At 38.5% G+C, this 27,199-nt stretch overlaps 1 protein-coding gene across 2 annotated transcripts in view; it reads left to right on the top strand.

The window, feature by feature from the left end:
* The window catches only part of tmem245 (transmembrane protein 245), a 32,021-nt gene extending 5,115 nt beyond the window's left edge, over positions 1–26,906 (top strand). Inside the window, exons 5-18 of one of the 2 annotated variants that reach the window (XM_052147336.1) lie at positions 642–830; positions 978–1,147; positions 6,834–6,857; positions 11,045–11,149; positions 11,267–11,349; positions 11,836–11,926; positions 17,268–17,366; positions 19,440–19,571; positions 19,654–19,776; positions 19,864–20,009; positions 22,172–22,272; positions 22,411–22,585; positions 24,442–24,636; positions 24,738–26,906. In XM_052147336.1, coding sequence (XP_052003296.1) covers positions 642–830; positions 978–1,147; positions 6,834–6,857; positions 11,045–11,149; positions 11,267–11,349; positions 11,836–11,926; positions 17,268–17,366; positions 19,440–19,571; positions 19,654–19,776; positions 19,864–20,009; positions 22,172–22,272; positions 22,411–22,585; positions 24,442–24,636; positions 24,738–24,777 — 1,673 coding nt within the window. In that variant the 3' untranslated portion in view covers positions 24,778–26,906. The remainder of the gene's footprint in view (positions 1–641; positions 831–977; positions 1,148–6,833; positions 6,858–11,044; positions 11,150–11,266; positions 11,350–11,835; positions 11,927–17,267; positions 17,367–19,439; positions 19,572–19,653; positions 19,777–19,863; positions 20,010–22,171; positions 22,273–22,410; positions 22,586–24,441; positions 24,637–24,737) is intronic. The other variant, XM_052147337.1, reaches the window with a different exon arrangement.
* Positions 26,907–27,199: the final 293 nt, after the last annotated feature.

The following is a 27,199-nucleotide window of genomic DNA, read 5'->3' as shown; positions in this document are numbered from 1 at the left end:
CATCTGCTGAACACAAATGAAGATTTTTAGAAGAATATCTCGGCTCCTTAAGTCCATTCAATGCAAATGCTCTAAAAAGCACATAAAGGCAGCATAAAAGTAACCCATAAGACTCCAGTAGTTAAATTCATATTTTCAGAAGCTATATAATCGGCATGGTTGAGAAACGGATCAGTATTTAAGTCCTTTTTTTATTCTAAATTCTCACTTTTTTTTTTTTTTTTTTTTTTTTTTGGCAATTCGCATTGTTCGTACATATCACCACCTACTGGCCAGGTCTGGCCAAAGGTGGAGATTTATAGTTAAAAAAAAAATTTTTGGAGTATGGATTACTTTATGTTGCCTTTATGTGCTTTTTGGAGCTTTAAAGTTCTGGTCGCCATTCACATTCGTTGTATGGACAGAACATACAGAACTGAAATGTTCTTCTAAAAATCATAATTTGTGTTCTGCAGAAGAAGGTCTGAACATCTGGGATGGCATGAGGGTGAGACAAATGACAAAATTGGGTGAACTTTTCTTTTAAACATGTTTATTCACAAATTAGCATCTATTATAAGATTATAATTATAATAATAAATGATGATTATTTGGGTCTCATGGTCATTATTGATGTGGATTTTCCCTTCTTCCATTCATAGATGTGGATTCCTCCAAGGGGGTCTTTAGCATTCAGTCGCCCCGGCGCCGCAGCAGGCTAGATTTCAAGGGTTTCGCACCCAGAGAGAAGGCTAGTGATATCTACTTTGTGCTGCTTGCATGGGCTATAGTGTTGGTGCAGGTTTGGCTCAACCTCTGGATCTTAAAGTTACTGCCCATCCCTGCTGCTGGTAAATAGTTGTGTGAAAGAGAATATGAACTTGTGTTTGTAGTTCTTTGGGGCCATTTTTCAGTAATGTGGAAGATGTGAGAAAGAGATGTGTGAAGTGTTCATAAACTGTTTAACCGAATGTGCGTGTATGTGTTATATTTTCTAGTTTGGGTCTTGAAGAAGATGGTTGTTCGTTTTGGGCTGAAAGATTTCACATGGCGGAGTCTAGTCAAATGGTGGGCAGTCCTTGAGAGATTTGTCAAAGACAGACAGGAGGCTCTGCTGCCTGGACCAATCAGAGGCCTTTCTCAGTTCTTGCTTCGGGTGGACACTAAGGTAATGCTTTTTATGAACACACCCACACACATTCACTTGTCTGTCTGCCGACCTACTGTCCTTCACAACACTTGTCTGCTGGTAGTTGTCACCAAATGCGTACATTTATTTTTAAAGCTGACAGAGATCTGTGACTACAAAGAGGAACTGAAAGTAGTCGTGGCTTGCTGCTAATTCTCTTTTACTCATACAATCACAAAATTACCATAATTGATGATTCTGTTTACTGTATTTACATAATTATAGGGTAAGTAAAAGAAGAATTGATTGCTTATTATTTATTTTTTTTATTTGTATTTGTTTGCTTTTGAGGTATGATTTGAGGAAATCAAAATCACCCAACACTGTGCCCACAGTTTCTTTGTTTCACTTTTTGTCATTTTCAGTTTATTGAGTTGGAATTGTCTGAAATGATTGCATACCCACTGTTGCAGTCAATCTAGATGAAACCCTACACGTCTAAGAATCCATTTCCCCAATCCCCTCCTGACCCTCGAGGAACCCAGCTGAGACACAGGCACATGTACTGCTGAGTCACATGCTTTCTTGATCAAATGTACTCTGGTTTTGTTTTCCAGTAAAAATATCTAAACATCCTTAATCAAAATACATTTAGTTGAGAGGCAAAATTACAATCAAATATTTGTGAAAATTGGGATAAGAAAAATACAAATGTTTCCCCTTTGAATTAAGTTTATTTTCTTAGTACATGGGCAAATTGTACATTCTTGTTATAAGCATGAGCATTGCAATTTTTTTTTTTTGAATTCTCCAAAAAGAAGATAGGAAACAAGAAGGGATTCTTAACCCCAAAATTAAAATGTGATCATCATTTACTCACCCTCATGTTTTTACAAACCTTTATGACTTTTCTGTCTTTTGTGGAATAGGAAGTTAGATATTTGTCATAATGTTAGTGACTGACAATCTTATCTACATTCACTATATTGGCAAAAAGATGCAATACATAAACGGTGACTGAGGCTGCCAGTTCCTAACATTTTTCTTTTTGTGCTTTGTGGTGGAACGACCCGCGCCTGGAGAGCGAGAAAAGTAGATGAAGCACATGTGAATAGTGCTTCATCACCGCTGTCTTTAAAATGCAGAGCGCACCTCTTCTTGGGGAGCCAGCATCAAAGCTCCATGTGTGCACGCTCACACGCCCAGGACAAGAGTGGGGAGGGTTCGGCTGAATTAAATGTGTCCCCTGGTGTGAGTTACATTTATGCATTTGGCAGACACTTTTATCCAAAGCGACTTACAGTGCACTTATTACAGGGACAATCCCCCCGGAACAACCTGGAGTTAAGTGCCTTGCTCAAGGGCACAATGGTGGTGGCCGTGGGGTTCGAACCAGCGACCTTCTGATTAACAGCCCTGTGCTTTAGCCACTACGCCATCACCACTCACACCTTTTAGATGTGTCGCTGGGGGATAACAGCAAGCATCGTGGCCGACGGGCTAGAGGCCTTGCCGCTTCCCCTCACACCTGCCACAGACCAGATAGGCTGCTAATGACCAGGGGTGGTTCTAGAGGGGGGCTTGGTGTGGCCGCGGCCCCCACTCAAGCTTGGGCCACTCCATGGACACACCCCCGACATTCGCTGAGCAACTGTTTCACCGCGAGGACGCCAGATTCCCCTTTATTTTGGACACTTTCCCTCTTGGACTCTATTTCCCCCATTTATTTTTATTGGTATTATTATTCATTTTATTTACAATTTATATTTAAAAATGTGTATTTTATGTTTATTATTATTTCCAATAAATGCCTCTCCGTGGCTTGACGCCACATCCACTGTGTCTGTCTCTTGCTCATCCCGTCAAAGCTCCATAAAAGAATCACAAGTAATACAGGTTTGCAACAACTTGAGGTTAAGTATTTTCATTTTTGGGTGAACTATCCCTTTAAAGTAATAGTTCACCCAAAGTAATAATTCACTCATCATTTTCTAACACTTATGCTACACTGATAATAAGTGCCATGGAGCTTCTCACAATGTGCTTAAAGAGACTGCAGATGTCAAGATTTATAGTAAAAACTTATTTCAAAGCCGATCGTATCACTTCAGAAAACATGGATGAAACCACTTGAAGATTATGATGATTTTGATGCTGCCTTTCTGCCCTTTTTGGAGCTAGAAAGTTTTGTACCCCATTGACTTGCGTTGTATGTATACTGTATAAATACATAATATATATTTGAAAATATCTTTGTGTTATGCAAAAGAAAGATTGTCATGCGAGTTTGAGACTGCATAAGGTTGAGTAAATGATGATGGAATGATAATTTGTTTTAGGTGAACAATTACTTTAAAATGGATGTTTCAATATTTTTTACTGGAAAACAAGATATTTTTGTATTTGATTTTTTTTGCAGTGTATTGTACTGTGAAGTGCAAAACAAAACAACAAATCTAAAAACACAATGGCAAATCCGAAAACAAAAGAGCAAATTCAAAAACTCAATGGCAATTCAGAAAATGCAACAGCAAGACAGAAAATAAAACAGCAAGACAGAAAATACAACAGCAAGACAGAAAAATCAACAGCAATTCGGTCAAAATGGAAAGTGTAGGTTCCATATCTTCTCACATGATTGGCTGTGAGAATGAACCCTAGTCCTTTCTTCAGGATTGGTTCACTGATAATATCAGAATCCATGCCAAAAGATCACTGACTGAAAAACTAAATCGTTTAGAGTGTTTTCTCTCTCTGGAAAACAGTAACGGGAAACTTTATAACACAGAGAGTAAAAACAGCGAGCAGGAAAACGTAGTTGTAGGAACGATGTTCATCTATAGTCTCATGGTTCAGCTAGTGCGTAAGGGACCGTCTTAATGTCCACAAACTGCGCTAAAATGTTAGTGCTGTCCAAGCGATCATTCAAGTTGCATGTTCTAACTTAAAAAAACATTTGTTTAAAAAAAACATTATAAAGTAGATCCAATTATATGGATACAGTATTCAATTATTTTTGTAAAAACATAATATTTTTATATTACAAATGTTGTAGCATACATTTAACTTACATTTGTATTTTATTTTTAATAATTGAATACTGTATAGGTATAATTACACATCCTGGTAAAATCTCAACTAGAGTAAGTCAGCATATCTAATAGCAGCCTTCTACAACCTTTACAATATGAAAATAATTTCTTGGTAAAATTTCAGCAATTGTTTTTTTTTTCAAAAATAATTGAACACTGTACTCATAATTGGACGTGCTGGCTTCAAATGTAGAAAGTGAGCCATCACACCGGCAGTCTTCTACAGGGCCGGCCCAAGCCTTTATGAGGCCCTAAGCAGAATTTGATTTGGGGCCCCTCGGTGCCGCCAATATGATTGAATATTGTCAATGCTTGATTATTCGCACACTATAAATCTAACACACCCCTTATGTTTTATTAGTTGTAGCTGTGTTGCTTACAACATACCAATGTCTGCCTGGCATGATTTTACCCTTCTACGGTTTTAAATGTAACAGTAGCACACCTATATTTACCCAATCCTGTTGATCCTCTGTTACCAGTTTTGTGTAATTCCTAGAGAACAATTTGCAGCAGAAGCTGTAGACAGTATCATGTCTTTTTGAATAAGTGAGCAGCTCCACTTACATTATTTCCCCATTAATTAACTTTCTGTAGGTGTAGTGGAAGCTTCTGCCATCAGGTTTTTCAGGGAATGTGAAGTTTTCCTTTATAGGCAGTGGCCCTCTGCTTACCAGATCAGTCCTTTCTGAGTCAGACAGGATAGATGACAACATCAGTGGATGTACATGATGGGAAGTGCTCCTCGCATGCAGAGGATGGACCTGATGAAAGATGAAAATAATAATAAAAGCTAGCCATGTTAGATGTCATATTAGAAGGTAATGCAACTGTCTGTCAAAAACAAAGGCATGGTTTATCCATATAAATATAATGATCTGGGATTGTTGAAAATCATCATCAGCTGTAGCACTGGCACTTGGGGCAGGTGGCATCGTTTGTGCCCCACGTCCAAAATATTTCAACAATGCTCCTAGGGAAGTTTCATAAGAGTACATATTTGACAGAATATATGACAAAATATTATTATGTTATTTTCTCAACACAAATTATTATACACAGCAGCAAGCCATCTGTACACCTAAACAACAACTCTTAATCTATAACTAGCTAACTGAGGCATAATGATATTGGAATATAATAGCGAAGACCCCAAAATGGTAGACTAATGTAAATAATGTTAAGTTGTTATCAGTACAAAGTTTATGGAACAGAAGCTTATTTTTATTACAAAAATATATACCCAGGAAAGTTATTTTTACACAGAAGACAAAAACTTTAATCTAAAACTTGCTAAGTAATATGTTGTACTAATAATATATTAAGATGTCAAGGGTATTTACGGATGATTAATCAAACTTTCCTAAAAAAGAAGATATGCTACATAGGCTATGTTAACTAACTAGCCAGCTAATGTTAGCTTGTAACTTAGCCTAGCTACTTAACATACCTTTATCGTGCTGTTTTTTTCTCATCCTCTGTTTTCTTCTTTTTTCTTTTCTCTGCACCAGAGGATGTCCTTTTTTGTGAAATTGCTGTTTTGCTGTCTGAATGTGCTTGCATCCTGCAGCCCGTTAACATAATATTGCATTTAATATTGCGTTTTTGTATAATTACCATTGTCCATTGACAGTATAATCACAAAAAAAAAAAAAAAAAATTATGTGCTCTTGGGGGCCCCCTGGTGGCCACCGGGGCCCTAAGCATCCGCTTAGTTAGCTTATGCCTTGGGCCGGCTCTGGTCTTCTACAACATGTAGAATGAGAAAATGCTTTTTTATTAGCAGTAATTGTTATGTTAGAATATGCAAGTCAAGTGAATGAATGCTTGGAAACCAGCGTTTTTGCTCAGTTTGTGGAATTTTTAGATGGTCCCTTACACACCTTAAATGAACATTGTACCTAAAAAAAACTACTCTTTTCCTGTCTGCTGTTTTTGTTCTCTGCATTATAAAGTGTCCCATCACTGTTTTTTCTTAGTGGAAAAAACACTCACAATTTTCAGTAATTGAGAATTTGGATTTTTTTTAAATAATTGCGCAAGTGGGCAGAGAGCCAGTCCTGAGGAAAGGACCCTACACTTTCTGTTTCGACTGAATTGCTGTTGTGTTTCTGTCTTTCTGTTGTGTTTTCTGATTTTGCTCTTTTGTTTTCGGATTTGCCGTTGTGTTTTATGATTTGTTTTTCTGTTTCTGAATTGTTATTTTGTCTTTTGGATTTGCCATTGTGTTCTTAGATTTGTTGTTTTGTTTTGCACTTCACGGCAACCGTAGTATCATGATAAACATCTTTAACCGACAACAAATGTACATATAGATTTTCTGTGTGGTGTTTTTCACTATGCATATCACATTCCTGACCCACCCTGTAAAAGAATGAAAGGAGGTAAATAAAGAAGATAATCACAATGCAGCCTTATTTTATAACTCGATTAAAGCCTAGCAGACCTTCACACACACAGCCCACTGATTCACACCTTTCCTCATTATTCAAGTGAATCTGTTCCTGTAATTTCACCGTCCAGTTGTTTCCCATTACATTTTGCCTTAAAACCAAGTTGATGTTTGCTGCTTTCATTGCATACTGATTGGTTGTTTCTAATAACCGTTTGTCTCTCTGTCTTCCTTCTTAAAGCTCTGGCATTGGCTTAACAAGCAGGTAAATCATCTGCTCTACAAAGCGTGCAAAAAAGAAAGATAGGGAAAAGGAAAGAAAGAACAGAAGGGAAGAGAATGAAAGAATGGCCATGTGTATTTCCATTAGAAGCTTGGAGTGATGCTCCTTGTCACAGATCCATCTTTGAGTTTCTGTTTTGCTCACTGGCTTATGGCTGTTCCTGCGGTGCACTCTGTTGCTAAATCTAGAGAGCTGCCAGAAAAGGCATCATAAGTGGGCTTTTGATGTGAAAGCTATTTCAGAAGTTACTTGTTTTAGCCAAATTCAAAGATACACACTGAAAAAAAAAAAAATCCAAGAACGTGAACAGTGTGAGAGAACAGTTGATTAGGCTATAAATCAACATATTTTATTTAATACTAAAACATAACAAAAAAATCAATATTTGTTCAGTTAAAAGTGGACTATTTACCCTATTTGTGTGTGCTGTGTACTGTATGTTTATGATTATTAGAGTATCACTCTGTTAGCTTAGCAACATGCTAACAGCATACTCTACATTTAATACTGAAACATTAGAAAAATATTTTAAATAATGGACTATTTTACCTGTGTGTGTGTGTGTGTGTGTGTGTGTGTGTGTGTTTTAATGCACATTAGAGTCTCTGTTCTGTTAGCAACATGCTAATGTCAAACTCTATTGGAATAATTTTCTTGTTGAGCCTGCTGTGCATTTTGCTTTAGGATTGTTATTTGTGTGGCATGCTGAGATGCTGCCAATAAAGAGTTCAAAACAGTTATTTATGAGGTTCCATGATGGTTATGATGCTGCCTATGAAGGCAGCTCACTAGGTTTTGAAACAGAGCTTGTGTGTCATGCTTTGTGCTGTGGAAGGGATCGTGTGACAATGTGATTGTAATGCTGTCGTACTAACTGTCAGATAAAATGAAGAACAGATCTCTGAGAGAGGCCACTGGCTCTTCCACAGCTCAAGATGTACACTGATCAGCCACAACATTAAAACCACCTGCCTAATATTGTGCATCTCCCCCTCATGCCTCCAAAACAACACCAAACTGGTCTTCTCACCACAATTGTGGATGGGCTGGTTTGAGGAATTCTGTAACTGCTTATCTCCTGTGATTGTCACACACTACGAATGGTGTCAAAAACAAAAAATATCCAGTGAGTGGCAGTTCTGTGGACAGAAATGCCTTGTTGATGAGATAGAGGTCAACAGAGAATGGTCAGACTGGTTAGAACTGACAAAGTCTACAGTAACTCAAATAACCACTCTGTACAATTGTGGTGAGAAGAATATAATCTCAGATTGTTATTCTGAGATGTGGATTGGCGCTGTTTTGGCGGCACAAGGGGGACCTACACAATATTAGGCAGGTGGTTTTTAATGTTGTTCCTGATCATTGTATGTTGGACTGGTTGATGTCAGAGTGTGTTCAATGCATGTAGGGACAGAACAGACAGTGGGGATGGAGGATTGGGTGAGGGGACTAGTCAGGTGAGACCAAGGCTGCTTGTGTAACTGGGTATTTCAGGTGGGTTGGTTTGGTAAATGGGTTATCTTCTGTCTGGTCTTTTGCAAGAGACAAATATTCTACAGAGGTAAGGTATGTTTGCAGTGGAAATCCACTGCAATAATGTTTGTAATTGGTCAAATGGAACAAACACTTGTTCTTTCTTGAGTTATGCTTTAATTCTAGAAAATGTCTGAATAATGTGACCCATTACAAAATAATAATAATAATAATGTTCTGGCAAACATTTAGTGAACAATTCTGCAAATATTCTCACATATTAAAAGTCAACATAATTGACCCGATTTACTTTCTTAATAAACATTCCTGGTCTTACTGTGCACCATACATCTGTGCATTTTATTCCAAGAAAAAAAGTGTTTGTCTTCATAAACAGCTGTTTATTATTATTTTAAGCTTCTGTTGTAGGTAATGTGGGCTTCTATAACCATGCCTGTTGTGAATGCATTCACTTAATGCCTGTCAATGTATCATCCATTACAGCTATAACAGCCAATAACAATAGAATTTGAAAACAAACATAACCATTGGGGGTCTGTTGAGCACAACTTGACCTTCAGTCTTCACACCATGTCACCAGATTGGTTTCTAAACTGGGAAAAAAATGTAATTCTCTCCACAAACAGCTGCAAACTTGCATTTAGGTTTGCCTCCATTCTGGTATGGAACGACAACTTTTCATGATCTAATCATTTCCGAATGGAGTATACCCATCCTTAAATGAACAGTTCACCCAAAAATGAAAATTCTCATATCATTTACTCACCCTCATGACATCCCAGATGTGGATGAATTTCTTTGTTCTGCTGAACACTTGAAAGCATCTCAACGATTTTTGGTCCATTATATGCAAGTGAAAGGTGGCCAGAAATTTGAAGCTCCAAAAAGCACATAAATGCAGCATAAAAGTAATATATATGACTCTAGTGGTTTAATCTATATCTTCAGATATTATAAGCATGGGTGAGAAACAGATCAATATAATTTTTTTTTTATTATTATCCCTGCCAAGCAGGTGGTGATATTCACAAAGAATGAAGAAGTGAAAGTGAAAATATATGTAAATGTGGATATTTATTGTAAAAAAAATTACTTAAATATTTATCTATTTCTCACCCACAACTATTATAAATTTTCTGAAGAAATGGATTAAACCACGAGTCGTATGGATGAATTTCTTTGCTGCTTTTATGTGCTTTTTAATTTCAAAGTTCTGGCCACCATTCACTTGCACTGTATGTACCTACAGAGCTGAAATATTCTTCCAAATATTTTTGGTTTGTGTTCAGCAGATGAAAGAAAGTAATACACATCTAGTGTGGTATGAGGGTGAGTGATGGGAGATGTGAGGGTGGGAGACTTTTTACCTTTGTGTGAACTATTCCTTTAAATATTCATGTTTTTTTTCACTAAGAAATGCGTCTTTCATTAACACTTAGATGCAGTTCATGCTTGATGGATAAATTATTTAACTAGACAAATGATTCATAACTACAAAACATCCAAGAAAATATTGGGAATGTATTCCAATTTCTTCAGCATCTTTTGTCAAAGAATATTCGCTTGTTTTCTTTTATTTTTAAGTCTCTGTAGCATTTCCTTGGGTATATCAGATTAATATAATGTGGCTCATCAGGAACAGATGGTGTTGAAAGTTATTTTCAGGTCTGATAGTATGTCCCATCCCTCAGGAATCCTGCGTTATTTGCCAGCATTGCTGTTTTAATTTAGCATATTAGGCCTTAAACATTTGGTGGAAGGAGTGCTGCTTTTCTTCCTGTTTTTTTTTCTTCTTCTTTTTAACAGAGTAAATGCTGTACTAATACATTACCAATTTTTGCACATGATGCTAACAATAATCACTAATAGGTCATGCAGCTAACTGGACAGGAGAACAGGATTAGACATGCAAGTGCCCACAGGGCCAAAAGCAGCAAGGTGAACATAGAAACCGAGTCCACCTGCCAAAAGCAATATTGAGCCCACCACCTCCTGTTTACAAGACTTCATTGTATCTCGATAACATGATCTTTGGTTGTGCTGTTAGTCTAGACAGCGGTTAGTCTAGTTTAGTCATCATACAGGTTAGTGGGATTTGAAGAGCTTTTATAAGAGTTAAAGTTTCTAAGGTACTAAGTCTAAAAGAATTGTCTAAAATCAGAAAAGAAAAAGAAAAAAAAATATATATATATATATATATATATATATATATATATATTATAAATATATATATATATTATAAATATATATATATATATATAAATATTATAAATAACCATGTGGTTAACATTTCAACCCACACAAGAAGGTTATGAATAAGACTTGGAATAAAGCACATGAGTCATTAAGACTGCTTTTATTGTGCCTTTTGGTCAGATTTGGACCATTAGTTGTACATCTCCCTTTGTGTTTATGGACAAAAAACACGTTTTGAATGTTATGAGGGTAAGAAGTATAATTTTCTGGTGAACCATCCATTGTTTTGCTAAAAGGAGTTTTAGAATTTTTCTTGAAGGTTTTCAGGACCCAAGCGTGCAACCCTGTTCCTCAGGTTTGGCAGAGGGAAGCAGGTTTCTGTGTTGTCACACACTTGCATGAATGATAAAATGTGTTATATTGAAACTAATTTCTTTCTTTCTCTCCCTCGCTCTCTGTCTTTCTTCTCTTTGCAGATGATAGTGTGGTTGGAACGCTCCTTGGATAAGCTGATCAGTATTTTCATTATCTTCCTGCTGGTAACTGGCACGCTGCTCATGGGCCTGCTGCTCACAGCTATGGTACCGTGTTCCAAAACCACTGTCCTTGGCCTGATTATTCCACTGCGTGTTGGACATGATATGTGACTGAGTTCCTGTGCTGTATCATGTGTCTCACCGCCTGTGTTTGTGTTAAAGGTGCATCATGAGAGCGTTCATATCATAGGGGTCACCAGTAACCTGATCAATGAGACTGTTTCCAACCACCCAGAATGGGCCAAGTAAGTCGTAACATGCAAACACACATTTACATTTAGTTGATATAGGTTAAAAGGTCATGGGCTCTCAACAGTTATGGAAAATCTGGAAATATCAGGGAATTGGGTTGCACAGGCCTGGAAAATAATTTTATATACATTAAACTTAGTAAATATTCAATTTGATAGATGTGCTCTGCTCTAAAATGTTTCATTGGCTAGGTATTGCTCTTGTGTAGAGTAAAACTTGCTTGTTAGCCATAGTGATGTCTGATTTGTGAGCAAATTGTTTTTCTGAGATCGTTATATTCAATTAATAGGTCAGATGCTTCACACATCGATTTAAATGATTAATTAGTGAATTGTTCTGAATCAAAATCGTTTTCAAAAATCCTAATCCAGTAATCATAAATGACTGGAAATGACACGGAAATTCATTGGTCACACCCTGAAAGTCCTAGAGGATACTGATGAGTGGAAATATTGCATAACAGACTGCTTGTTTTGTAGCTGGCTCCCAGAGGCTCAAGTTGTTCAGAATGCTGTCAACTCTGCTGCCACCAACGTTTACCAACATGGAAGAGAATGGATCACAAATAAGGTCAGAGAAAGTCTAAAAAAGTGAGTTTAGAGTGTACAATTCTGTTAAAGACAATGTGACACGACATTCACAACACATTTAAAGGTATAGCTCACCCAAAAATGATAATTCTCGAATAATTTCCTCACCATCATGCCATCTCAAACTCATAAGATTCCTTTTCACTGCGGAGCACAAACGGAGATATTTTTAAGGAGGTATCAGGTGTTTTTGTACAATGTAAGTCAATGGGGTCCAAAACTTTCAAGCTCCAAAAAGGACATAAAGGCAGCATTAAAGTAACCCATAAGACTTGAGTGGTTTAATCCAGTGGTTCCCAAACTGGGTGCTGCCAGGACTGGCTAGGGGTGCCACAACATTTCTTGTCAGTTTAATATTTTAATAGCCACCAGATAAAAGTACCGGCAGTACCAAGTGCTGACTCGGTTTCCGTACCTGTGTGCTGTTTCTCTACAGCCGGAAGCTTTTTAAATGCTTCCATCCGTATGTGCGCGTGATATCTATTGAACACTTATTTCTCGTGGTGGACGGTGCACTGGTGAACATTTTAAATGTGGTTCTTGACATGATATGAATGTAAACATTAATGTATTATGGGAGTGTTAACCGACAGGACAAAAATCTGCACCATCTTGACACAATATTAATTTAAACATAGCTGTTAAAACATAAGATTCAAACAGGACAAAATATCCGATCAGTGTGATGTGTAAATGCAGCCTAATAGACCTGCTGCAGCTGTTATAAGCCTATCATTAATATTAATCAAACAACAAAATTATGAACAAGACAAGAAAATTATTGTATAATTATTTTATACACTTGAGGCAATGTTTAGGAGAAACATTTGATAGCTAAATTATTTTAATTACATTTTTAAACATTTACAGTATATCACTGTATCACCGCATCTTTGTATATTTATTTATTTTTTCAGTGGTTGTGGTGCCCTGGGTGAAAAACATTATAAAGGGTTGCTGCAGTTTAAAAAAGTTTGGGAACCACTGGTTTAATCCATGCCTTCTGAAGCACTACAATCGCTTTAGGTGAGAAACAGCAAAATTCCTTATTCCGTAAATATCTTGACCTCAGCTGTATCCATTTCCATGAGAGAAGCACGTGCAGAGGACACTTGAGTTATATGGATTACTTTTATGCTGCCCTCACTGTATGTATGAGAGAATGATAATTTTCTGGTGAACAATTTCTTTAATTTCTGTTATGTGACATATTTCAGAGTGAAAGAGAATATGCAGTGGGAAATAAAGTAAAGCTGGACTTCACTTTATATGAAGGGATTTGATTGGATTGTGAAAAGTAAGCTGTGATATTATTGGTTCATATTAGATATCGCTGCCCACCTGCCCTAATTTAAAGAAAAGTAGTTTTGGAGGTGGAGGAAGTTATTTTAATGAAAGATTATGAAAACAAACACATCTGTGTGTAAAATTGACTTGTGCATTTGTTGTGTGTGTGTGTGTGTGTGTGTGTGTGTACGTTAATATCAGGACTACTCACAATGTGCTTAGTTTCAACCTTGAAGTTTGCGACCAAGGCTGCTTCAAGAAGCGGTAAGATCCATAATCTCGGATGGCGAATCCATGACCCGGCAAATGTTTGACCCGAAAGTAACCATCTGTACGCCACCAGGGCAAACTTTGAACATTACAATCGCCCACTTTCTGACCAGGAATGGATGTGCTTTCAGGCACAGGAGAGAGAGTTCAGAAAAACCCTGGATGTTAGACTAATTAATGATAGACAAATAATACGATTTACCGGAAACAATCCGCGTTATTGGACTAAACTCATAACCATCTTATGTGGAGTATACTACAGAAATGGGTCTTACACAGCAACTCACAGAGATGGGAGACCACTGGGAATCCCCTTGTTAAAGTACACCGTAAGAATCCTACGGAAATTCCCCCTCTGTAGAGCGCTCTCACCGAGACCCGATTCGGAGACGATCACTGGATGGATAGATCAGCAGTTGCGCTTCGTACGGGAAACCATCTAGCCGGCGCTCAATAGAGCGACACATTCCAGCCGTGTGAGAGAGCCAAGAGTGGTAAGCGAAAATGAACTGGCTTATCTTTGGGAACACCGTAGGAGCAAGGCAATAGATATTATTCTAAATTATAGCACTTACCCAGATCCCCCTCCCGCGATAAGCGATGTGGATAAAGTGAGTATTATGCTGCGAAATGTCAACCTGCACAGTTACATCAGCAGATAAGCAGCCCTCCATGGCGTGGCGCTCTTGACCTGGACAACCCGAAAGATCACCCCGCAACCTCGGACTTCACCACAGAGGACATTTCAAGAGTTCTCTGCAGCCTCCCGAATAACAAGGCATGTGGTGCAGACGGCGTGACTTATGAAGTGCTTAAAGCAACAAAACAATTCTCAATAGTGATCCTCACTCAGATTTTTAATGTCTGCTTAATTAATCGGAAAGTTCCCGACTCCTGGAAGGGGGCTATTATTTATAGGATCCCCAAAAAGAACAACATTCCAGAAGACCCCTCCACCTGCGATATTTCGCTGCTCCCCACCATATAGCCTACATGGTATTTATGAAGTGTATTCTCGGCCGAATTTTACCCTGGCTGGTGGAATCAGGAACATTAACAACAAAACAAAAGGCGTACATAGAGAGGCAAGGAATGAATGAGCATGTATTTTGTTTGAAGACTGCCATTGACGACTTTAAACATGAATCCTCCCGTTTTTATGCGGTGTTCCTTGACTTTCGAGACGCTTTTGGTTCTTTACCTCATAGTGTAATGCTTCATTCCCTCGAGGAAATAAAACTGCCGGAACAGTATATACATATAATCAAGAATGTATATGACAATTCATTTTTACAAGTGATTTGCGGACATCAACTAACGAAACCGGTTAAACTTGAAGTTGGGATTAAGACGGGGTGTCCCTGGAGCGCAGTGAATTTCATAGTGGCCTTAAACCACTGGCTGAAATGGTTATGCCTCCTTGCCCCGCCTGGCATTACATCTCCAAACCCAGTTCAGGCCTTTGCCGATGACGTCCTCATAGTATCAAGGGAGGAGAACGTCATTAACAACATGCTATCACACACCGATCGCTTTCTGCAATGGTCTGGACTTGAAGTCAAGAACAACAAATGTGCGGTGTTCTACGAACGACGCAGCGGTGGCAATAGATGGTATAGAGCCAAGTATGATAAGCCTCCATTATTTACAATTGCTGGAAGCACAATTCGAGTCTATTCAAGACATGAATCATACAATTATCTAGGACACATGTTTAATGTTGCAGGAGAATGGCAAGAGCAAGTGAGCGATATCTGTAAGGAATACTCCAGCAAATTGGACATGATAGATCAGTGTCCCCTGCCGACCTGCATGAAGCTCCAGGCAGTTCGAGATATAGCTCTATCTAAGATCCAGCATCTGTTTGCCAATGTCCACATAGCTAAAAAGCATATGAAGGAGCTGAACAGTAAGACCGTGCAGCTATAAGAAAATGGTTAAGTCTCAATACACACACATCAAGAAGTATTCTCTTTATGAACAAATCCGAGGGGGGACTGGGGATTCCCAACATTGAATGGATATATACAGCTACCAGAATAAAACATTTACTGCACATGTTGAATGACGATCTAAAAGTTCGAGAAGTGGCCCTGCGCTCACTGCTGCTGGATCTGGGTAAACGCAAGGTCCCCTATGCTGCAGATGGAGAACCAGGTTTCCTCGGCTTCCGAACGAAACCTAGCGGAAAGCTGGATACCAAGGCAACAGGATTTGGAGTACGTTCGGATTGGCCCGATCTGAATGACTTGTGCAGCGACACTAATATACAGCTGAATTGGGCACACACAGGCGGGGAGCAGGTGAAGATCAGCGAGGGGCAGATCATGGATCTAAACGTGCATGCTGAGGCGACTATACATCACACTGGAACCAGTAAGAAGCTGAACAACCGGACGTGCAGGTACGAGATCCTCCAATATTTTCAAGCTCAACAGCGCGATTATTGGGTTAACCTGCGCCTTCAAGGTAAGCTTGCATGCCTGCAGTGCGCGGATCATACGGTCTCACACTCGGCGCTACAAAACTCAGCCGTTAACGGAGGTATCCTAAAATTTGTTATTAAAGCCCGGCTGCAAACTCTCCCGACTAAGTACAATCTTTCCCTGTGGTTTCCAAAACATCACGAACCATTCTGCTTATTACACAGCGATAAAATACTGGAATCTACAGCGCACATAATGAACGGGTGCCCTGCGTTCAAAGGCCTCTACATCGCGAGCCACGATCGCATCGTAAACACAACAGCTCAAGAACTGCGCAAAGTTTCTGGACAAAGTGTAATACATACAAACAAGACTGTTCAAACTAGTTGGTTTTCAAATCTGAATGAACACAAACCTTCTACGATGTGTCCTCAGAGAAAATCCAAACACTCCAGACATTGTAGTTGTCAATGAACTCTTTAAAAACATTCTGATTCTGGAAGTGGGTTGTTGTTTTGATATTTACATGGACTTGTGTTTTTCTGAGAAAATGTTAAAATACCAGTCATTAACAAATGCTTTAGCAGTGTGCGGTTACAGCACAAAACTGATCATCCTAATCTTTAGGACATGTGCACAGATTATGTGTCAGGGGTTTGCAAATTGCTGGGCTGAGTAAAAAGATTTCTAAGCAAACAGCCAAATACTGTTCTGTGTCAGCAATCATAGGCAGTCTGCATGTTTGGAGAAGGCGATGTCACCTCTATCCATAGTCTATTGATTTATATATTCATGTGGTTGTGACTATTGTCGATGTGTGTATTGTCAGGTGAAACATAACAGGCTCTTTGTGAATATTTGGATGCTGTGTTGTTTTAATCAGTATTGGTCATTCCAAATAAAATAATCAAGTGTGTGTGTGTGTGTGTGTGTGTGTGTGTGTGTGTGTGTGTGTGTGTGTGTGTGTGTGAGCGTGTATTTATCACTTTGTGGGGACCAAATGTCCCCATAAGGATAGTAAAACCCGAAAGTTTTGACCTTGTGGGGACATTTTGTCGGTCCCCATGAGGAAAACAGCTTATAAATCATACTAAATTATGTTTTTTGAAAATGTAAAAATGCAGAATGTTTTCTGTGAGGGTTAGGTTTAGGGGTAGAGTTAGGTTTAGGGGATAGAATATAAAGTTTGTACAGTATAAAAACCATTATGTCTATGGAAAGTCCCCATAAAACATGGAAACACTACATGTGTGTGTGTGAAATTGACTTGTGCATTTGTTTTGTGTGTGTGTGTGTGTGTGTGTGTGTGTGTGTGTTTGTGTCTGTTTGCATTTATAGCTTCAAAAGATGTTAGGTGACAAAGTGAACAATACAGCTGTCATAGAGAAACAAGTTCTGGAGTTGTGGGACCGCCTCTACCAGTCCTGGATTGTGAAGGTAATAACAAAACCTTACTCAATCACACACACACACACACACACACACACACACACACACACACACACACACACAGGTTTATTTCACTATATAAGTGAGGACATCTCATAGACTTCCACTGATTTCAAAGCAGACTGATTATATTTTCTATTCCCTAACCATCACAGAAACCTGTGCACATCAGTAGATTTAAAGCTAAACATGATTTGGCCGATTTATGAGCCTTATTAATGGTGAGGACCACCTAAAATGTCCTCACTAGTGGGTTTTCAACAAGTTTCACTATATTATTGAGGACATTTTCAGAAATGTGGCACTCACAAATATAGTGAAAACTGTACATACACACACCTAACAGCCAATGTCTTGCATTTTTAGAATAGAAAGAGCATTATTTAATTTATGCATGGACTGTTTTTTCCAAATGAGGACTTCGAAAATGCCCCCAAAGTGAGGTTTTGTCCAATTTAGCTCACTTCTGGGTACAAAACGCACAAAAACAGAAATGTATATTTGCATTTACGCATTTGGCAGACATCTTAGTCTAAAGCAACTTAAAGTGCAGTGCATTCAAGGTATACATTTTATCAGTTTGTGGGTCCTCTGGGAATCAAACATAAATAATAATAATATAATAATAAGTTTATTTTATATAGCGCCTTTCACAAACCCAAGGTCGCTTTACATAGTGGAAAGGCAATGAAACACAACTGCAAACAAACCAAAACAATTCAACAAAGACATGTTATCTGTATGATGCTATGAGTTTGTTGTGGAGAAATGATCATTAAACAGAAAGGTTTTGAGATGTGCTTTAAAGAAAGGAAGAGAAGCACAGTCACGAAGAGGTTGTGGGATGCTGTTCCAGAGTTTGGGGGCCAATGCACTGAAGGACCTGCCACCCAGGGTTGAAAGTCTGGAGCGAGGGATAGCCAAGAGATTTTGGTCAGAGGATCTCAGTGAGCGTGAAAGAGTGTACGGGGTCAGGAGGTCGCGGATGTAGGGGGGAGCAAGGTTGTGGAGGGCTTTGAAGGTGATTAGTAGTACTTTGTATTTGATCCAGGACGGAACTGGTAACCAGTGGAGTTGGTGGAGAATGGGTGTGATGTGTGCTGATCGTCTGGTACGGGTGAGCAGCCTGGCTGCCGAGTTTTGAATATATTGTAGCCTTTTAAGTGATTTAACAGGGAGACCAAGGAAAAGTGCGTTGCAGTAGTCAAGACGGGACATAATGAAGGAGTTTACCAAAATCTGTGCATCACTAGCAGAGAGAAAGGGTTGGAGGCGAGCAATGTTACGGAGGTGAAAGAAGGCAGTCTTATTGAGTGATTTTATATGAGGATCAAAGCTAAGGGTGGAGTCAAGCAAAATGCCAAGGTTTTTAACAACAGGAGTAGGGTGGATAGGTGAACCATCAATGTTGAGAGTGAGACTGTGAGATTTGGAGAGGATGCTTTTAGGGCCAATCAGCAGAATTTCGGTTTTATCTGTATTGAATTTGAGAAAGTTGTTTTGCATCCATAATTTTAAATCAGAGAGGCAGTCAGTGAGGGAACATGGTGGTGGATCAGATGGAGAAGGAATGGTAAAGTAGAGTTGGATATCATCTGCATAACAGTGGAAGTTTAGACCGTGGCTGCGTTTAATCGGGCCAATAGGGAGGATGTAAACAAGAAAGAGGAGGGGCCCCAGTACAGAACCCTGGGGAACACCACGGGTGACAGGGGACTTGGAAGAGTGATGTGAACCAAGTGTTACAAACTGCGTTCTGTTGGAGAGGTATGACTGGAACCAATTCAGGGCTGTGCCAGAAACACCAATAGCAGACAGACGGGCGATTAGAACATTGTGGTTGATAGTATCGAAAGCAGCACTAAGGTCAAGGAGGATGAGAATGTTAAGTGAACCAGAGTCAGCGGACAAGAGAAGATCGTTAACTACGACCTATGAACATATGACCTTGGTGTTTCTAGCACCATCTTCTACCACTTGAGCTATATGAACATTATGGTAATGTGTGCCTGCATCTCTGTAATTTAGTATTACTGATTGTCTGTCTTTCTTGTGTTGTAGAACGTGACTCACACTGGACGACACCGCGGACACAAGCTAAATCTTCACCGGCAGAACGGCTGGTTGGGGGACATACTCGACTGGCAGGACATCGTCTCATTTATGCAAGAGAATATTGAAACGCTGCTCTCGGTTAGTGAGTGAGTGCGTGTGTTTGTGGTGGTGGGTGTCTCTTTTCTTGACGGATTAATGAATATGCTTCATTGTGTGGTAGATATTGGAGTCTCTGTGGGTGGTGATGAGTCGAAATGTTGGCTTGCTGATATCAACTACAACTACACTGCTCACTGTACTGTTTCACAGCGGGACAGCACTGCTCAACTTTGCATTGTCACTGGTAATGTGCACATATACACACTCAGAAGGATGACATTGGATGTTTATGGGTTCATTTAAATTTTAATTGTTTTTTATGGATATATAGGTGATCTTCCTGACAACACTGTTTTACCTGCTGAGCTCCAGTGGTGAATACTATAAACCTGTGAAGTGGGTTATCAGCCTCACACCCCTCTCCCAACCTGGACCATCCTCAAATGTTATTGGTCAGTCTGTGGAGGAGGCCATCAGGTACACAAGTCCATATGAGTCTTGTTTTTTCTTAAAGGCGGTACCCTCACTGTTTTGAATTTTAGAATGCGCCATGTTGTCCGTCTGTTGTGAGACCCCCACAACAGATTTTTTTACCACAGATAATAATTTAACTTTTGGAAAAACATAGAAGAAATGTGGATACTGTAATGTAAGTCTAAATGGTGATTATATAGGAGAGAAGAAGAAGCTTGTATTGTCGTTAACGGACTATTCAGTAATAGTATAATCATATTTCTATACATTTTGCACAGAAGAAGCGAACGGATGGACAGGAAAAAAAACTGACATTACTAGTTGAGAAAAAAATACAATCAAGAAATATGATAATCATGAACTGAGAAATAATTTATATTAGAAGATATAAACAATGTTTTATAGATTATTAAAGGAATATTCCAGGTTCATCACAAGTTAAGCTCATTTCACAGCATTTGTGGCAATATTGATTACCGCAAAAACAAATTTTGACCAGCCCCTCCTTTTTATAAAAAAAAAGATGCAAAAATCGAGGTTACGATGAGGCACTTACAATGGATGTGAATGTGGGCCAATTTTTGAACTTTAAAATACTCACTGTTTCACAACTATAAAAAGACAAAAGATATGTGTGTTAACGTGATTTTAGCACACTAAAATCATTTATTAACCTTTTCTGGTTAAAGTTATAACCAATTTTACCACTTCGTTGTCATGACGATGTACTGTCAACAAACCCTGAAACCCTAAAATGACTGTTGAAAATGAAGATATAAGTCCCCAGTGGTTTAGACCCTGTCTTCTGAAGTGATCTAATCGATTTTGTGTGAGAACAAATAAAGTAACTATTTTCACTGTAAATATTGCCATTACAATCTCTAGGCATGAACATGATTTCAAGCTCTATTATACTTCCTAGTGCTTGACGTGCACAGAACTCTAGATGGCGCTAGGCACTCATAAGAAGATTGCTGATGTCAAGATTTACAGTTGAAAAAGGAGTTATATTTTAATCTGTTCTCACATAAAAAACAATCAGATTGCTTCAGAAACATAGATTAAAACACTGGAGTCTGGATTACCTTTATGATCCCTTTATGTCCTTTTTGAAGATTGAAATCTGGTCACCATTCACTTGCATTGTGTGGACAAACATATATTATATCTCGATCAGAATATCTTTGCTTGTGTTCTGTGGAACAAAGAAAGTGATATGATTTTGAGACAATATAAAGATGAGTAAATGACGACAGAATTATCATTTTTGGGTGTGCTATCCCTTTAACACTGGTTAGAGATGCTGTACCTTGTAATAGCCACAAGAGGGCGAGACAATTCTCTTAATTTGGCCTGTCATTTTTCTATGTGCAGATCATTTAACCGACAAAATGATAAGAACAACTCAAACGTGGGTGAAATGGGCCGGTAGTAGAAAAAAGTAATAAAACAGTTAAGAATTTGAACTGCTAAAATTAAGGTTAGCGATTCAGTCGCTGGTAGATGTGACCCAGAAACTGGAGAGTTAATGGGTTCTCTTTTCTGCTCTATCACTACTTAATACACCTCCTTAACTCCAGAATGTCCAGAGGGTCTATCCTTGAAATGAATACTATATACTGCAATTGGTCTGGATAAAAAGCATCTGTTAAAATGTTGAAAAAGTAACTAAATGGTTACAATTCTTTAAATCAGTGTTTTCTCTAAATACTATGTGTAAACAGGAAATTATTTTAAAGCATTTTGTCCTCCTTATTAAAAGTGTATAAGCCTGTTTATTTTGCTATTCTAACCAACCAGGATTATATTGTTAGTTACAATTTATCATGACTCACCTGTTGAGCACCACTGATTTGTATCTTTATCACACAATTCTGCTACCTAGATGAGGTCAGGAGATGAAGCTGTGAAAATCATGGTCCAAATAGAGGAGAAAATGAGGAGAGGAATAAGTGTTTCTTTTAACCGTGGGCCACACTGAGATCTGTGTATGTGTGTGTGTGTGTCATCACCAAAATGAGCATAGATGTTCCATTAGATTCTTTTTCATGAGTGCTATCAAAGAGTGGCTGATTCACTCTGACTGCTTTCTGCATTACTAGGCTGTATGATGGGAAAAATTCCTTTCTGTCTTTTTGCTCTGTCTTGCCTTCTTTTCTGTATAGAGGTGTGTTTGATGCCTCTCTAAAGATGGCTGGATTCTATGGTCTTTATACTTGGCTTACACACACAATATTTGGCATCAACATTGTCTTCATCCCCTCAGGTGAGGCTCAAATGCTGTCACAGGCATACATTACTGCTCTTTTCCTTTCATTTTTAATGTATAATTATTTTGTGTCTCTGACTGTTATATCATTCCATCTTACATTTGTCTTGCCTTCCTGACTTTCTCTCTCTGCAGCAATGGCAGCAATTCTGGGTGCGGTGCCGTTTTTGGGGACGTACTGGGCGGCACTGCCTGCAGTTCTGGATTTGTGGTTGGCACAGGGAGAGGGAGTCAAAGCGTTGCTACTTCTTTTCTGCCATCTGCTGCCAACATATTTTGTTGACACTGCCATATACTCTGATATATCAGGGTTTGTGCTTTTATATTTGTAAAAATGCACTAGTTCGTTTTTTCATGTGTGCCTTCAGTGTCAAACACAGTGTCCTAAGCAGACGTGATGTGATAACGTAACAAACGATAAAAGCTCTCTTCTTTTAAATCTTAATGAGACTTAACAGGACATGTTGATTTCTTAGATTCTAATTCTGCTGCGTCATGCTTTGTAGACCTGCACACCGTGAAATCTCATTAGTCCGACATCCTGCTCAACATAATAAAGCGCAACAGTGTGCCCACTTTTTCAGCTGTGATTTTTCAAGAACTATTCTTCCCATTCATTTATCCTATTAGGATTTCATTAAATCAAACCAACCAGCTCTGAGGTGAATCACAACATTACAGATATTGGCGAGTAAAGACACTGACTACCACCACTGGAGTCGCGTGTTCGAATCCAGGGCGTGCTGAATGACTCCAGCCAGGTCTCCTAAGCAACCAAATTAGCCCGGTGGCTAGGGAGGGTAGAGTCACATGGGGTAACCTCCTCGTGGTCGCTATAATGTGGTTCTCGCTGTCAGTGGGGTACGTGGTGAGTTGTGAATACCGTGGACAATAGCGTGAAGCATGCGCTACGTCTCTGCAGTAACGCGCTCAACAAGACATGTGATAATATGCGCGGGTTGACGGTCTCAGACCTCAGAGGCAACTGAGATTCATCCTCCGCCACCTGGATTAAGACGACTCACTACTCCACCACGAGGAGTTACAGCACATTGGGAATTGGCCATTTCAAATTGGGGAGAAAAGGGGAGAATTTTTTATTTTTTAAGATAATGAACAATTATCCCATGAAGCATTGTGAATGACGCAATTGAATTAAAAGCTATTGAAATAGATAAAACTATGGATTTTAATTTGTTGACATGTATAGAAATAATGCATTTTAAGTTTATTTCAAAATGTTCTGATTTATTCAAATATATATGTAGTATGAGAGTGTAGGGAGACTGACTTGATTTCTTCATTAGCAGTGCGTCATGAGAATGTGTGGTTGATGCTGGGTTTTTTGCTGCAGTTTGTTTGCTGTGATTCTCTGATTGGTGGATTTTCCCGTAACCCTTGCAAAAATCGGGAGTTCATTGCAAACTTGCTGCAAATTAGCCACTTATATTTTTCACATGTATTTGAGCTTTGGGCAAACTTGTGGCAAATTGGCCATTGTTGCCAAATGTTTGCTGCAAGTTCACCACTACCGGTGAAGAGCTGTAAACTTCTGACAAACAACCTCAAAGCTCAGGTTAGGTCCGTCTTTAAAGGTTTATTTGCTATTGTTAAAAAATCAATTAGTTTATGGAGAAGAAAAATAGACCAGAATGCTGCGTTCAATTGTATATTAATCATCAAATATGTTCTCACTGGCGCATGCGTCATGTCACACAGGAGTTTTGCATTCAGTGTGAACGGGCAAGTTTAAACATGTCACACTGGAAGTCTGGTTGATAATGTGCAAATTCCTCACATTAGATGATTCTGGATTATTGACAAATGAAAGAGATATTTCTCCCCAAAAAGAAGATTCTATCATCGTTTACTCTCCCTCACCATGTGGTTCCAAACCCATATTACCTTTTTTCCTCCATGGAACACAAAAGGAGATGTTAGCCAACAGTCAGCATTCACTTGAATGGGATCAATCCAGAGTGAAAAGTGAATTGTGACTGTGGCTGTCATTCTGCCTAATATCTGCTTTAATGTTCCGTTGAAGAAAGAAAGTCATACTGGTTTATAACAACATAAAGGTCAGTAAATGCTGGTAGAATTGTGACAGAATTTGTGGAATGCTGTTGATTACCACAGAGAATAATTTTGTCTTGTTTGATTATGCAGAGGTGGACACCCATATTTGACAGGCCTTGCAGTAGCGGGTGGAGCATACTATTTGGGTTTAGAGGGCGCCATCATTGGACCCATTTTGCTGTGTATACTGGTGGTTGCATCCAACATTTACAGCGCCATGCTAATGAGCCCTAGCAGCAGCCAGCCAACTCCAGTGCAGAGCAACTTCCCTGTACATCAGGGCAGGTAACATGAGATGCACTACTTTTTAATTATAATCACACCACTTGACATTTGCAGTCTTTCTTCTTTCACTTATGTATGTTTATCTCTTAATGTTCTCTTAGGTCATTCACAGAAACCCCTATGCAGCTGAAGAGCCAATGAATGACGAGGAATCAGTCTAGCCTTATACAGGGGGGGATAAAAAAACTAGTCTTGAAGGCTACATTTTGTATCTTCCGGTTAGGTTTCCACAGCAACAGAAACACACTGCACATAGCATTATGATGCCCTCAGTGTCGACATCTGTGCTAAACAAAGTTCACTTAGCACTTAGCACTGTGATGCTACATTAGCTAATGCTTGGAGACCAGACTCCTGGAGAACTACAGGGCTTATATAGGCACACTCCTGTGTAAAGTTTAGTTAACACACCTATGCTTTGTCTAGCACTGTACTGGTGAATTATGCCTGTGCTACCCTATATTATGTTTACATTGTGCTTCACTGTAAAAGTTCAACTAGCTTATCGTCAGTGCAGCAGATCACATTTTCAGTCTATAGGTCACAGATATGTTGCTTATCTGGTTGTACTGATAATTTGTCCCATATTGTGGATGTTTGACACTATTGTTAATGTAAACAATTGTTTGTGTGAATGAAAGACAGTAGTGTGAAAGGTGATGTCAGATTTTACTATTCAGACATTTGCATCGCTTTGCATGTACTGAGTACCTACTGTTTTAGTTACTATATCTTTATGGATAATAAGCATATGCAGTGGTCTAGAAATAGACTAACTTCCAGCAAGGTTTTTTTTTTTGTTCTAATTTAGCTTATACAGAACTGTCTGTAATTCTTAAATGCACCTTGGTTTTACTGGTTCAAATGTGTTTGATTAGTGCTGAAACTAAAGATTCAGCTATAGGAGTTGGATTTCCATACAAAAATCAAGGGTTTATGGTAAATTCGCTACTGATACTTTTCACATGCAAATGAGTTTGTGATTCGCTGCAAATGTTTGCCAGAAGTTTACAGTTCTTCACCATTAGTGGTGAACCTGCAGCAAACCTTTGGCAACAATGAACAATTTGCCACAAGTTTGCAGCAAACCTCTTTTGCATGTGAAAAACGAGCAGTATGTTTGCGGCTAGTTTGATTTTTTTTTTTGTAAGGACTGAGCTACACTGGCCTACACAAATATCAGTTTTTGGAGAGTATTTGTTTATAAACAAACTCTATAATATTGCACATGCTAATTTCTCATGGTAAACTAGAACATTTGCACAAATGTGAAACTAACTTTAAACTGTTACTAGTGTTTTTATGTTGAATTGGATGCTCGCTCATCAGCCTTGCACTCATCTTACCTCTTCTTAATTAGCAAGCGTCATATGAATTTTACTCTCTGTATCTATTAGTCAAGTACAGAGTCAAAAGGAGGTACTCTGCAAGAATTAAGGACATTACATCATCAATATACAATGGTCAAAATACAATATTCTAACAGCATTTCTTAGTAGGCAACTCTGGACCCCAAAGATTTTTAGATTACATACATTTCTAATGAAGCACACTTTAAAAGGCCTGTCTTTGTACATGCAACACCACTTACTTTGCAGACGATTTAGTGTTTAAACATTAAAACTAGCTGGCAAAGACCTAGGTTAGGTAGAGCTGAAGGCAAAGAGAATGACCAGATGCTGCTGACAGAAATGGCTTCATGTTATTACAGAGGAGAGATTTTCTGCATTTTGTGTGTGAATCAAGCTTTTATGCAATACACTGGACAGATAAAAGTAGCACTCCTTTACTGTACTGTTTCTATAGATTACATTTTTCCTTATCTTTGCAAGGTCTTATTCTAAAAAAGGAGATGAGTGGAAGTGGATGCACTTTGAAGTTTCCATTCGGTTGATGTTAAAAAACAGAAATGGGAGTTAACTTTATGAGTAAATCAATAAAACTCACTTAGAGGGTTAGTTTACCCAACAATAAAAATACTGTAGGAATGTACTCAACCTCATATTGTTCAAAACCTGTATGGCTTTTTTTCTTCTGTGGAGCACCCAAGTAGATGTTACAGAGAATGTAAGCCTCAGTCATTATTCACTTTATGTACATATTTTTTTTTCCACAAACTGAAAGTGGATGTTTCTGTCATTCTACCCAATATACCCATGGGTTTGGAATTACATAATTGTTTTTATTATTATTAATATATATATATATTTTTTTTTTAATGAAGTGAAATACTGTATAAAAATAGCATGTTTGTTGTGTTCATAAATATGCAGCTCTATTAAATCATTTTAATAAAAATGTGTTTTAATTTAAATTTAGTGCATTTGTAATTAAAATGCCCCTCTCGATGGAGGAGTGAAGTGTAGAGTTATATACTATCAGGCTGAGTATTAGAGTATATTTAGAGTATTAAAGAACTTAAAGGAATAGTTCACACAAAAATCATCATTTACCCACCCTTATGACATCCTAGATGTGTGTGACTTTGGACATTTGGAAGCTCCAAAAATCACATAAATCAGCATCCATAAGTAATCCATAAGACTCCAGTGGTTAAATCTAT

Source organism: Xyrauchen texanus, chromosome 17 (assembly GCF_025860055.1).
Source record: "Xyrauchen texanus isolate HMW12.3.18 chromosome 17, RBS_HiC_50CHRs, whole genome shotgun sequence".
NCBI lineage: Eukaryota > Metazoa > Chordata > Actinopteri > Cypriniformes > Catostomidae > Xyrauchen > Xyrauchen texanus.
The sequence above is the reverse complement of the archived record's forward strand: the minus strand, read 5'-3'. Positions and strand labels throughout refer to the sequence as shown.